This window comes from Chaetodon trifascialis, chromosome 8 (assembly GCF_039877785.1).
Source record: "Chaetodon trifascialis isolate fChaTrf1 chromosome 8, fChaTrf1.hap1, whole genome shotgun sequence".
NCBI lineage: Eukaryota > Metazoa > Chordata > Actinopteri > Chaetodontiformes > Chaetodontidae > Chaetodon > Chaetodon trifascialis.
The window spans coordinates 24,113,039-24,127,102 of NC_092063.1; the positions used below are offsets into that span (position 1 = coordinate 24,113,039).

Here is a 14,064-nt window from a genome sequence, read left to right on the forward strand (position 1 = left end):
CTCAATGTTAGATATTCTTACAAGCTTATAAACCTAAAAATATACATGTCAACTATGTGGTAACATGACCTGAGTTTGAGCTATGTGACAGAAGGAGTTTGATTCATGGAACATTTATTTTATTTTTGCTGTCTCTGTGCTTTATGCCGCTGATTTTATGCTGTATCGCTCATATAGGGATTTAGGTTGCAATCCCAACAACTGCAAATGTAATCTCATGTGAACTACTGCAGAAAACATAAGCTCAACTACTAAATATATATCAGATATTTTTGAAACATAAAATATGTGATTGCCAAACATCTCATAAAAGTCATAACCTCACAGGCAGTAATTCTAGACCGTACATTCAAACATTTACACTTAGTACAGAGAGAAAGCAAACATAACTTCACTGGGAGGTAAACAAATCATCAGTACACAATCAGATTATTCAGAAATGTGTAAGAGTCTGAAACGTGTCCTTTTGCCTTATGATAAATTGCCCAATATTGTCTGATTTTAAGTCATCAGTACTTCAGATTATATATGATTACATTTTTTTAGTCTCAGGATGCATTGTGGTTTTTATGCTCTCATTGTTTAATATAGAATTTTTCAATTTATTTTAACCACTGGAGTGCCTCTCTGCTGCATACAAAGATTCTGTACAGTAACATTGTTGTGGGTAATAATAATAATAATAATAATAATAATAATAATAATAATTATTATTATTATTATTATTATTATTATTATTATTATTATTATTATTATTATTATTATTATTATTATCTGTATGTCTTTTTTCATTTTTGCCACAGTAGAAGACCGCTGGGTTTTGGGGTGATCCATTCTGCCAGGATGGGTTTTATTTCAGTAGGTTCTACACCCAGTTTTGGCTCACCCATCTTGACCTGGTATGAGGTAGTCCTCATCCCCCCGCACCAGACTTGGAGGTGCCACTGCGATACTTTCCAGTGTGGTCTGGGGGCTCTCGTGGACTTCAGCTTTAGCCTGAGTGATGTCAGTACTGGGTTCAATGTCGTCGTAATTCTCCTGTGGCTCCTCCACCTCGTAGGTTACCCCATCTGTTCAGAAGAAAAACAATCGCATGTTAAAATTTGCCTCAAGTTCTGGTATTTAAGGGTAGAAAAAAGATGCAATTAAACGTGTTCCAAGCTTTCCTGAGCTTTGATCAAGGACTCCCTCATGGAGATCCTTGTCTCCTGAGGCGGCAGCAGTGGTAGCCTGAAAGGTCAGGGGCTGAGCCTCAGTCTCTTCATCAATATCATCGTAAGGAAAAGAAGAAGTGCTCCGCGCTTCGCTCTCTGTGATGACCTCAGCCTCTGATCTGAACCCTGAACAACAGAAACAACACTTTCACAGTTTCCCACAGTTCCATTCTGAAAACATGAAACCATTCAAATAAACACACAAGAGATTTTTTCATCCTTATTACAAGTCCGTCCTTGTTTTAACTTTGAAGTTTAATTTTTAAGATTAAACGTCATGTTACAGTAACACAGAGACAAGCAAAGAGGTAAGAAAAACAGAAAAATAACTGGTTGAATGAAATAGATGAAAAATAATCAAAATAATTAGAGGTAACATTAATAAACTTAGAAACATTATTACTATACATTCGACTATAAAAGTGACTTTGCAAACATTTGTACAAAAGAAGTCCAGTAGAGCAATTCTTGCAGATATTATAGCTCATTAACTGTATAGTATAGGTGTATTGGTATAGGTTTGAATAATACGTACTATATATAATACAATAATAAGATATATAATTTTACTTAGAATATATGGGTAGTTAGTATTTGTAATATGCATGTGTATACATTAATAATACAACAATTTGAAGCATATATTGTAGAAATCAACAAGCATGCTAGCTCATATTTTCATATAAAGCACAATAATAGCAGTATAGTAATAATGGAGTATTATTGAGTACTGATATAAGACAGAAAATGTCTTGTCAAATAAAAGTGTTAGATATGTATGTTAGTACTTCTTGTGCTGTAATAATTACACTGCTGATATATAATTGAGGACAAGTTTGAGCCTGTGATTAGAATTCACTATTCTATAAACATTTGAGAAAATTAAAAAACAAATGAATATGGTTTGAAACTCACTGCCATGATGGAAGTCTTCCATTTCATTTGCATTGCTTGTGACATCCTCATAGTCGCCACTTTCAAACTCTACCTCTTTTCTTGAAATCACTCTCGCTGCATCAAAAGAACATTTGACATGCAGTGGCACATGACAAACAACTGGCTCATACTAATGAACACTAAAGGACAGCACAGGCAAACAGTTAGCACACAACACATATAACAGTTCTGGCTACCTCTGTTCCAATGGGCATCGGTGAGCAGGGCTGATGCACTGCTGTTTAAATGTCTAAGAGTTTCTAAGAGCTGAAATATATGGAAATGCTGGGCTGAAATTTAGTGCGCATGCAGAAAGACTGGCCTCTTGTGGCAAAAAGGCTCCAGCACACCTTTTTCATTACAATGGGATGTTGAGCAGGGTTAGATTTTGTTTTCAGTCTGTCACTTTTTTAAGGGACTTAATAAAAAGTGAGACAGCTTATCAATCAGAACTGAATTCAAACTTAAGCAATAATAATTTGCAGAAGAACAGAATAATGTACTCACACGAAACATCCATGGGCCTCTTGGCTTTTTTGACAATGCAGACTCGTACAAATACAACAATCAGTATCACCAGAACCAGAAAAATTACTACTCCCAGGATGATAGGCACTATGGGGGGCTTGGTTTTAATCCCAGGTGGTTTCTCCACATACTCTGAAATCAAACACAGACACATTGCTTTTTCTACAGTTCTTCACAGAGGGGGGCTGGTGCTTGATTCATTTAGTTACTGTGTGGCACATTAATCAAATCAAAAATATGTTGTCTGTGAAATAAGTTAGAGAATAAAAACAGTGGATTCTTTTATGGAACAACTGAAGGGATATTTTGGGAACCAGTCTGACTTATTGAGAAATGCTTAATGGCTCTGGTTACTGTCGCAGTAGATCTGAGCAGGCTTGTCTTGACAGTGCTTCTGGCTGACACAATGCCTGATGTCCTTTTGACCTGCGCTGCAGTCCAATGTTGTTTCCAGTTTGACCTGGAAATTGAAATGTAAATTTGTCTTTAGATGATCTTCTTTTCATGCAGCCATATAAAAACATTGAAATCTGCTAAAAAAAAATGACGGCTGAATAAATTCTAAAAACAACATATAGTGAAAGAGAAAAAGATCACAGTTAAATTATACAGAAGTCACAAGAGCTTTGAGACTAATGATTGGGATCTTGCCACAAACAATTTACCCGTTTTTCCTTGCTATTTTTCCCTTTGCCAGGACTGTAGCCATTACAGCCGAGTTCTCCACACAGCTTTTTCTTCATTTCAGAGGAAAATGACAGGGCACACACTTTTTCCCTCTTATTTCGATAATTGACTTCAATCACACCTCCACAATATTCTGAGGTACTGAAGTTCATATTATCTGTAGAAGAAAAAAACAATAATCATTCCACTTCAACGCATGATTTAAGGAATAGTTTGACATTTTAGGAACTGGCTTCTCCACCTAATTTTCACCTTGCTCCCCCTCTTCATGCTAAGCTAGGCTATTCGTCTCCCGGATGTAGCTGACATGAGAGTTAAATCAGTGCTTTAATCAAATTCTTTGCAAGAAATAGCAAAGAGTAAATATATAATTTCTAAATTGTCTGTCATTTCTGTAGTGCAGATAATTTGATAATTTCACTGCTAGCTACAAAGGGGGACTTTAGTCCAACATGCAAAAAGTGTAACTCATCTTCACGCTCCTGCCACACTCTGAGGATTCACCACAAAGTGAAATCTACTGTGGGAAGACGAGGTGAGGGCCTTAGTGGCTGTGAGACTCATTTGTGACACATTTTGTCCATTTAAAATAATATTAATGACATTTCTTAAGCAGGGTGACAGGAGGATTTGATGAATACAGGAAGCACATACACACTGGACATACTTACTGACACAGTAGACAGACACCAGGTAGCCATCACATGTTCCCTTGAATCTGTCACACTGGCCAAGTGTTTGATGGTAGTCCTCACATCTGACATGTTGGTACAGCTCACCCAGCTTGGGTCGGTTTGGACTCCCAGTAGTAAAAACAGCATTGCTACATTTCCGTTCATGGCAAACCAAGTGTGAATAGGCATCCTTCCAGCTGCTGTTGCACACCTGAATACCATTTATCTTTACTTCACCACCACATCCCTCAGAAAGAGTCACCTTGGGCTCATCTAGTACAAAAAATAATACAATAATAAGATCAGATATTAATTCAAACAAGCAAAGCCATTTTAACACCCACCCTTGCACAGAAATCCCCACAGGAGCCAACATGCCTGTAACTGCTCACAGAAGAGCACTACAGAGCACACTCCAGGCAAAAACCTGAATTAGCAGCTCATTTGCGATACCTGCTTTGGCATATGTTGAAAGTACACAATGTTCCACTTCACAGTATCAGCAATGAAGTAAAATAGACCTTTGTCCAGCATCTGTTAAATTCATGGTGGGTGGAAGCTTTACACAACCAAACTTATTGCTGTAAGAAATAAAGTAACTAACAATAATATTTCAATGTATCATCTATTAGTGGAGTCATAATTAATTTTAGTAAAGTCACCTGTTCATAGAATACCTCTACTACATTTACAAGCACTGTATTATTAGACATATGCCAGCTAGATGCTGCTAGCTTGTGATAGCAAAGATCTGCCTTAGCAGCAACCTCCAGTAGAATATTTAGCTTCTCATCTAAATCTTGGCACGACAGTAAATAAACATATTTTACAAAATGCCAAATGGTCAGTAAAAATGATTGTGAAATAAAAACACATTAACTGCAAAGTTTCTGAGAAAATTTACCTTGACATGTGATAGAGATCTGCTTCGTCTGCTCTGGCAAAATTTGCTTTTCACAGTCCCAGATGTTTTGGGGATTCTTGACACTTGAACAGTTAAAGTTACTGTTCCACACAGAATGAACTGTAGTTGTCATATTTGACTCTAAGTTGCCACATCCCAGCTCCCGGCAAAGCATGTGTCCTTCAGTTTCTGTCCAGCCTTTAGTGCAGACGGCGCTTTTATTTCCCTCAGAGTGAACAACCACAGTTCCACTACAGGCCTTGTGGAATTTCAGCTCCATCTTACTCCAGCCTGTGATAAGTAGCACGGACAGATGAGATAAGATTCAAGAAATACAAAACTTTGTGTTATTAGCAGGAATTCAAAGAAAAAAAACTCCTTTATGGGAAAAATTTCAGCTGGCCTAACTTTTCCAACCTGCTATTTCTGGTAATAGAGGAAAGGGATAATAAAGAAATTTCGAAAATGCTAAATATGAGACAAAACCATGACACATACTGGAACACCGGAGGGCACCAAGAGTGCAGGTGTCTGTGCCAGAAGCGAAGTTACATGCTGTTAATGACCCCTTGCCATTTGCAGGACACTGTATTTGTGAAATGGCAGGAGCTCCTGCTGATTTTGGTCCGAAGTAGTCAACCATTCTGAGAGCCTGACCACATCCCAGCTCCCTACAGATGGTTTCTTGTGTTTGGATGTCTTTAAGAGCATCCTTGCACACTGGGAGCCACTGGCCTTCAAGGTATGCCTCCACATTTCCAGAACATTTGTATCTTGTAGCATTAATTCTGGTCTTGACACTACCTGCAACAAAACAATGAAGAGTACAGAGTTAGAGCCTCATGTTCTTTATGTGTAACATTTATTTAAAAATGAATTTGCATCTGGATCAATAGACACAGTGGTGGACAACAATGCCAACATGTGCACAAATAAAATTTACGTAAAGGAAGTCAGTCTCATGAGTTTTACACATTTAAACTTATTAAAAGGTTCCATCTGGGCTTATTTCACTTATTTTTTAATTGAGTCCAAGAGTTGTTTATATCAAATACTGTAGCTTTAAGCACTTGGAATTATGGAAAAGCAAGAGCCATATCATTGCTTATTTCGTATAGAAATTTGTATCAAATTAAATTTTTAATTTGACAAGAGAGATGTTGACATTTTGAGGTGGAGGGAAACCATAAGGCATGTGAGCCAGCCAAAATATTCATATATGAATATTTGACAAACAATCCATTACCTGAGCAAACTACATAGGCTGGGTTTCTGTTACAGGTGCCGTCTTTTTCATTGTTCATGATGAAGCTGCTCTGGTTCAGGTTGGTACTGCCTGGCCTGATGTGCAGACTCTTGACGGTCACCTCAATTTTCTCAGGCGAGCCGTTGGCATCTGGGATTCTCTTCCCGCAGCCCAGGTTTTCACACAGCATATCAGACTTTGCGTCTGTCCAGGTGTCTTTACACACACCCCCACACACCCCCCCCACACAAACGTTGACATTCCCCCAACACTGTTCGGTCAGGTTGACTTGGATGTTTCCTGTTGGGATGAGGAAGTTGTTACACACTTGCATCACCAGAGTACTTCACAGCTGCAGCATTTCTTTGACCGGGTTATGATATTTCCAAAGTTTCAGCAAAAATGACCCCATGCATCATGTCTTATACTGAACCACAGGACAGTCTGCGTCATAATTAAAAATGATGAATAAAGGTTAAATATTCAAGAAAATTCTGTGTCTCAACACCACCTTATATTACCTGAGCATGTCACAGTGGCAATCGTGTCATTGTAGTCAGATGGCAGTGTTGTATTTTCACATTCAAACAGAGACGTGGTCGGTGACGAGCATCTGTAAGCTTGATCCCAAACATCGTTTATCATATCAGCACTAGAGCTGGATGTATGGTTGGAGGCTTCCTGACACTGCATCTGTCGACACACTGTGGTTGCAGCATCTTGGTTCCATGTCTCGGACGACCCGGAGAGCCAGTAGGTTTTGCTGCCGTGCTGAATGCCCACTCTGCCAGAACAGGAACTATTTCCTCCAACCACAAATACCACCTTATGATCTGGCACAAAAGGAAAGAGACATAAACAGTGTTGGGATTGATGGCAGGAGGTGTTAGACTAGCAGCTTGTCCAGCGTATCCCCTTCTTCCTTCACAGTGCATGCTGGGAGTTGCTGAAACCAATCCATTTTGAGAGAGCATGTCAAAAATCCTGTTTTCAGTCCTGAAAATCTAAACACTCACAGGCAAACTGTATTGCATTGTATTTTTTGTCCCTACTGTACGTCTTTAAAGGTCTGCTCATGTATTTGGCTGAGTGCATTCTGAGCTGTGATACCTTGTTTGAAAGGTATGAAACGAATGAAAAAAACACTCACCCTCACAGGTTATTGCCGCCACTTCCGTCTCCCTCGGTCGACTGTTTGAATTATCTGTAACACACTCAGAGATGTGTGAGGCGTCTGGATCGCATTTCACAGCCTTAGTCAAGAAATCACCTGAACCCTGGCTGAATTTGTCAGAATTTGCAGGCATTCCCTTATCCCCACATTCCAGCTGTGAGCAGACAGTATCTGAATTGGTGTCTGTCCATCCTTGTTTAGCGACCCTCCGCCATTGGCCCTCATACTGGATCTCCACCCTCCCAGCACATGGTCCAAGACCGTCCATCAATCTCACGTTCATGCTATCTGTGCCATGACAGCGAAAGAACTGTTAAACATGGAACACCTCACAAGACGACATCACACAGCTGCTACCAGGTGATTGATGCCATAGCTCACCTGCACACACTACGTAGGCGATGGAAGAGCAAAAGGACTTGGTATGCGTTGCCCTACAGTGCCACAGTGAGGACTCACTGCCTGAGCACTGCACATTGTCCATGATCCCATGTTGGTTTGTTTGGCTGTTTGTTTGGCTACTGCTACTAACCACCTAGAGCAGAGCATTTATCATGTCTTGGATATCATGTCATTCATTTGTGCCACACAGAAAACTTTGATTGACTCAAAAAGAAGAGTAACAGTTACTAAGAGAAAAAGGAACTAAGATAATATTACTACATTAAAGCTACATCACTTTGCACCTCAAATTTAGCTGAAAGCCCAGTGGGTCTCCTGCAGATGCCAAAGGTTACCGTGTGCGTCTGTATGAGACGCAGAGGGGGCCTTGAGAACCAGGCTTTTGGCATGATCCAGTAATTGTCACTTGTGGCCACAGTGGCTGCTGCTGACGTGACATCAGCTTGCAATGAATCAAACATATTTTTTTGGAAACTTGACACTGAAAACTCACATCCCCGCACTCTAGCTCGTTGCAGACCACCTGAGCATCCTTTTTGTTCCATTGGGAGGCACACACAGGATGATCTGAAGAATTCACTGTAATATGGACTGCACCATAGCACCTCTGTCCATTATTGTTCTTCAGAACCACGCTAACGTTGCCTGTGGGAATAAAAACAGTGGCTCAAGATAGTGAGAGAATAAAAGATGAAATAAGGTAGAAAACAAAAGGAGATCATAATGAAAAAGTTGTTTTGATCTGGAAATACAAAGTGGTGGCTTTGAGGTTGCTTGTGGATGAGCAGTAGTTGAATTACCTGAGCATTTCAGCTGTGTAGCACTGTCGTCCTGACTGTGCTCGACTTTGGTGCCACAGTACATTTGCTGGCACCAGTCATCAGGACTGACTTCGAGTTTTGTGAGGGCTGTAACAGGGCTCCACTTGCCATTTTCCTCTTTTTCCAGCTCCCCATGACAGACATTTGTTCCGTTTCCTATGAGCTGCAATCTCTCATAACCTGTTTACATGAAGCCTTTCCTTAATTCACTGATACATCACAACACACAGGTAAACTTTAGTGTATGTGTGTGAGTATATATGTTACCTGTGCATGTGACAGAAGCAGGATTTGAGCATGAATCTGATTGCTGAGTTACACACTGCCACAGATTATCTAAATGTTCGATGTCTGTGCACTGGATCTTCATCATCTTTCCTGAGCTTTTGGATCTTTTCCAAACCATGCTCTCCTCCTGAGGAACGGCTGTACCGCACCCGAGCTTCCGACACAAGAAATTAGCTTCCGCTTGTCCTTCATGAGAGAGGAGTCATACAGTATTAAATAATTCTTATCATTATCATCTAAACCATTTAATCATTATAAGAATTGAAAGAGGTGGTAAGACGAAGAACTCAAACTAATTAAACAGGGAAGCTGCACTGAAGTATGAAAGCTAGTGAAATGATGGGAGCGCCTGAAAATTGAACAAAAAATGAAAATGAATGTAAAATAAGATAAAAAATCATTATGACCACATATGGACCTTTTTTCCAAATTGTTTCATCCAGTGTGCTTAATAAACAAATGCATGTATTATTATCGTCATTATTTTCTCCTCTCCCAGAGACACGATCACGCACTTAAACACTCATGACGTCCACTAAGATACTCAGTAGTTACACTCATTTAAATCACAGTAGCTGCATGTGTTTATGATTATTAGAACTGCTGTGACTCTTTGTTATGTTTTATATGTTTTATGTGTACAGCACCCTGGCTCTCTTTTTCTATTTCATCCCCATTTCTGTCATTGTTGTCTCTGTAAATTAAATAAATAAAATTAAATAAAAATTAAATACCTGATCAAAAGAGGTATACAGTAATTATCCAAGAAAGTGAGTTAACCCCCCCCCCCCCAAAAAAAAAGCTAACTGTTTTTTTAAGCAGAATGTTCTTTTTTCTTCGTTCCTTTTCTATTAATCACGTCACAACCTGTCAGATTTGCCTTCAGACCTTTCGGAAGGATCAGACCCACAATGGGGATCACTCGACTAAATGGTTGAACTGTACAAATTAGATAAACTATTGCACCTCCACCTCAATCAGCTGCAATAAAATGCTGCCTAAGCATTTAAGCATTGGTGCATCAGTATTAAAACAAATATTTGATACCTATAAGATAATTTAGTAACAGTAGTTTTTCAAATGTTAGTTGACAGTTTACATACAGTATATTCAGCTAATAATAGAACATTCAGGTCTGGGTTCCTCCATGTTGGTTACATTTCATTTGCACTTTACATCAACAAAATGTCCCATTTCTTCTTTGAACTCTCTCTCTCTCTCTCTCTCTCTCTCTCTCTCTCTCTCTCTCTCTCTCTCTCTCTCACACACACACACACACACACACACACACACACACACACACACACACACACACACACACACACACACTAACTCTTACCCCAGTTGTCATCACAAAAGTAACCTGAATGTGTTTGCCCATTGTAGTACTGAACAGCTCCCGCACATCTGAATCCATCCAGGCTTATTTTGATTTCATCTCAAAGAGAAAAACAAAAGTCATGAATTGTTTCAAAGGTGTCTTCTCAACATCACACATTATGTGTTGCAACAAAAGTCAAAATTGAAAGTCCGGCCTTACTTGTGCATTTGATGTGTTTCATAGCGTCACTTAAGTAGACACTGATGTTCCAGCCTGGATTTTCACAGTCCCACAGATGACCCTCGCTTCCGTTGCACTTCAATTCATTGAGCCAGACTAGACCAGCCCCTCGTAGACTGTCCTTTGAAGACTCACGCTCCCCACAGTGAATGCTTTTGCACACCACTTGTTCAGTGTTGCTGCTCCAGTATTCATTTCCAACGTAGCCCCAGTTGCCATTATGGTAGATTTTAACATGACCTTCACATGGATTGTCTCCGCTCTTTAGAATCAGCCTGTTTACATCACCTGGTTACATGAGGGTTTGTAATAAAGCGATCTTTAGTCTTTATTTATTTGCTGTGAATTTTGAGGTTGCTGTCACTGTCTGTATACCTGGTCCATACCTGAGCCTTCAATATGCCTTTATTCGTCCCGCGAGGGGAAATTCCAATAAAATTAAAATTCCAAGCCTTCTACCCACATTTATTATGACAAAGTCTGCTTTTAACTGCGGGTCAAATGGTCTAAAAATGTTTAAAGATTGTGATCTCTGCTTCACTTCACTTTTCACTTTTACAGAATTTAAAATCTAACTGCAATGAAAACAAATTTTCTTTTGAATGCCTTTTCATTTGTTGCTTACCGATAAAGTCCGTCCAAAATTTCCTTGACAGAAGAACAAAATTTTTACCCTGGCACTCCAAACATTAATTCAATATATATCATTGGAAACTGTATTCCCCCAAATGTTTATTTTGTGTTTTTATATATTTTTTTGTACACAAAAGAAAGTCAAACATCTGACTGCTGATGATGTTCACAGGTTCACAGGTGGTCCTTCCTAGGTTTATTTTTTTGCCTTTTCTTTTTTTCTTTTCTGTTGGATTATCTATTTTGTCTTCTTTCTTTGTTTTATGAAAACAAAATTTCAAAGTCAGCCAATTTTGCGCAGCGGCCATATCTGCGTTTGGACGGCCTGATGGTGGTGCTACTGTGACTTCAGTAAGAATGATCTGGAAGTGCTACAACTTTGAAAGTTTCACCAAAACATCCATCCATCCATCGTCTATACCCGACGATCCCTTCTCGGGGCTGCCGGGGGGGGCTGGAGCCTATCCCAGCTGTCAAAGGGTGAGAGGCGGGGGACACCCTGAACTGGTTGCCAGACGATTATATATATAATATATACAGACAAACAACCATTAACGCTCACACTCACACCTAGGGGCAATTTAGAGTCACCAATGAACCTAATGAGCATGTTTTTGGTCTGTGGGAGGAAGCCGGAGTACCCGGAGAGAACCCACGCATGCACGGGAAGAACATGCAAACTTCACACAGAAAGGCCCTGCCCGACCCGGGGATCGAACCGACGACCTTCTTGCTGTGAGGCACGCGCACGCCCACCGTGAATTATTTTATCTAAAGCTGGAATTTTTTCAAATGTTACCCTACCTTACACTGACAATTTAACATGCAATTAAAGGTTTTGATTCACACATTATTTTTCATTTTGAATTTGTAAAAAAAATTGCCAAAAGATAGAACCCAACACCAACCACACTGACAGTGTGTGTGTGTGTGTGTGTGTGTGTGTGTGTGTGTGTGTGTGTGTGTGTGCGTGTGCGTGTGTGTGTGATTAATTATCTTTTGTTTTCCATTACTATTGCTGTCAGTTGTTGTTGTTATTATTATTATTTTTATTATAATTTAGCTGAAATGAAAATGGTAGCATGGGTAATCTGAGCAGAATCTGGCAAAACCATGAAAATAACTTTCCCGACTGCGTTGCTGTAAGATTTCTAAATATTTAGATACTGAATTACAAGCAAAAAAAACCCTCAATGGGGATGAGTTGTTTAAAAGTGAACTTTTTATGAGTTCAGAGTGAATGCTAAAACTTTCTGATCACTTCTTTTTGTCCTTCTTGACAAAACATCCAGACTGGAAGCTGGACGCTCTTATTGCTGTTTACAGGTATACTACAACAGGTACAATTATCACTGCACTGCTCACGAACACCTTTTCTTTTCATTTAAGCTTTTACCTTCAGGAAATGAAAGCAATCTTAAAAAGGAAAAAATCTCATTTTTTAGAGCCAGAGAAACATTTCCTGCAGTGCCTGCATGTGTCTTACCTTCCAAAAATAGTTACACTTCATTGAATTATAGTTTGAAAGGCTACATCTTCTAACCCTGAAAATGTGTTCAATCAAGCAAACCACAAACACAGAGAGCTAAATGTAAAGAGAATAGGTGTAACTTGCCTTGTAAGAACACCGGCTCAATGTGAGCGGTATAGAGGAGAAGGAGGAACCACATCATGACCACAGCTCATGACTGGAGAGTGAGGCAGATGGATGATCAGCTCAGCTTTATATATGCCAAGGATGGATGTGGCCGCCCAAAATGAATATGAGCTGCTGCATGAATATCATGCATGTTAAGACTTACAAATATTGTCTCACCATGACAGACAACTGACAAAACTGACATACAAGTTGACATTTCTGGAGGATCTGAGGTGGAAAAAAATGAGGCAAATGATTTCTTATAGAATAAATTGTCATTTACACCCAAATAATCTTTAATCAGATGGATTAAAGGGTGGGTTCATGAAAAAATCCATGGATGAAGGAAGAAAAGGGAGTGCTAAGATAATACATACATATATACGTTTGTTTAAAGTGAATTCATGAAGAGTGAAATTCACATCGGTAGCAGAGCACTGGCCTCTGACATGCGCAGATATCATGAGATTATCAAACTGATGGCTGCTGATAATCTGAAAGCGCAAGTTGAAGTTTTACCATTGATCTGCACATTTTCACAACTGTTCTTGCTGCATTTTTCTCTTCTAACATAGACTGCACTGGAAAGTATTTATACTGTATGTAATTTTTTGTGATGTAGACTTTTAATTATAATGAAGAATACAATACAACACAATACAATACATGTCATGTCATGTCAGTGGTTAATTTTTCTCATAGGACAACTAGCAACAATACTTTTTTTATGGCGGTAGGTTTCTTGGGAATATAAAATTTTTTTATAATCTGTACAAATGTACATATACATTATTGGTCTTTACATTCCATATCTTGTATACTTCTAGATTTTTATTTTGACCTTTTTATGCCGCTGTGCTTGCTCTATGTAACTTGCTGGCTGTAAATTTCCCCGGTGTGGGATCAATAAAGTCTTATCTTATCTTATCTTATCTTATCTTATCTTATCTTATCTTATCTTATCTTATCTTATCTTATCTTAACCATTAATAAATCCAAGCAAATTACATTCTACTAATTTCAGACTCAATCTGTGAGGAAAGCACCACACCTGAAGAATGATGCAATGCACCGTCTGGTATCTTAGATTTATTCCAATTATTTAAAGTTTAAAATGTCCAATTAGACCACAACCATCTCTTTACACAGAAACACAGATGGATGTTCTTAATGCTGGATGAATTACATTTACTTCAAATAGGAAGTATTAATAATTGTCAATAGTTGATTTACAACTACAATTTAAATAAAAAAAATAGAATTGAAAAATGTATGACATGATGCTCAACAAAAAGTAGTTGCAAAGACATTGTTGGGGACATTGTTAGAAATCCTACCAATTATGATGTAACTGTAA

General features: G+C 38.8%; 1 protein-coding gene across 1 annotated transcript; it reads right to left on the minus strand.

The window, feature by feature from the left end:
• Positions 1-819: 819 nt before the first annotated feature.
• On the minus strand, positions 820-12,741 carry LOC139335615 (scavenger receptor cysteine-rich type 1 protein M130). The gene is made up of 19 exons (XM_070969314.1): positions 12,684-12,741; positions 10,415-10,723; positions 10,214-10,312; positions 8,854-9,060; positions 8,566-8,766; positions 8,259-8,410; positions 7,745-7,898; positions 7,340-7,651; positions 6,711-7,022; positions 6,190-6,489; positions 5,442-5,747; positions 4,944-5,234; positions 4,037-4,312; positions 3,344-3,522; positions 3,033-3,138; positions 2,658-2,810; positions 2,130-2,225; positions 1,170-1,328; positions 820-1,073 (listed from the first exon to the last, which is right to left on the minus strand). The coding sequence occupies exons 1-19, from the start codon at positions 12,739-12,741 to the stop codon at positions 883-885; spliced, it is 3,861 nt and encodes a 1,286-aa protein (XP_070825415.1). The 3' UTR covers positions 820-882.
• Positions 12,742-14,064: the final 1,323 nt, after the last annotated feature.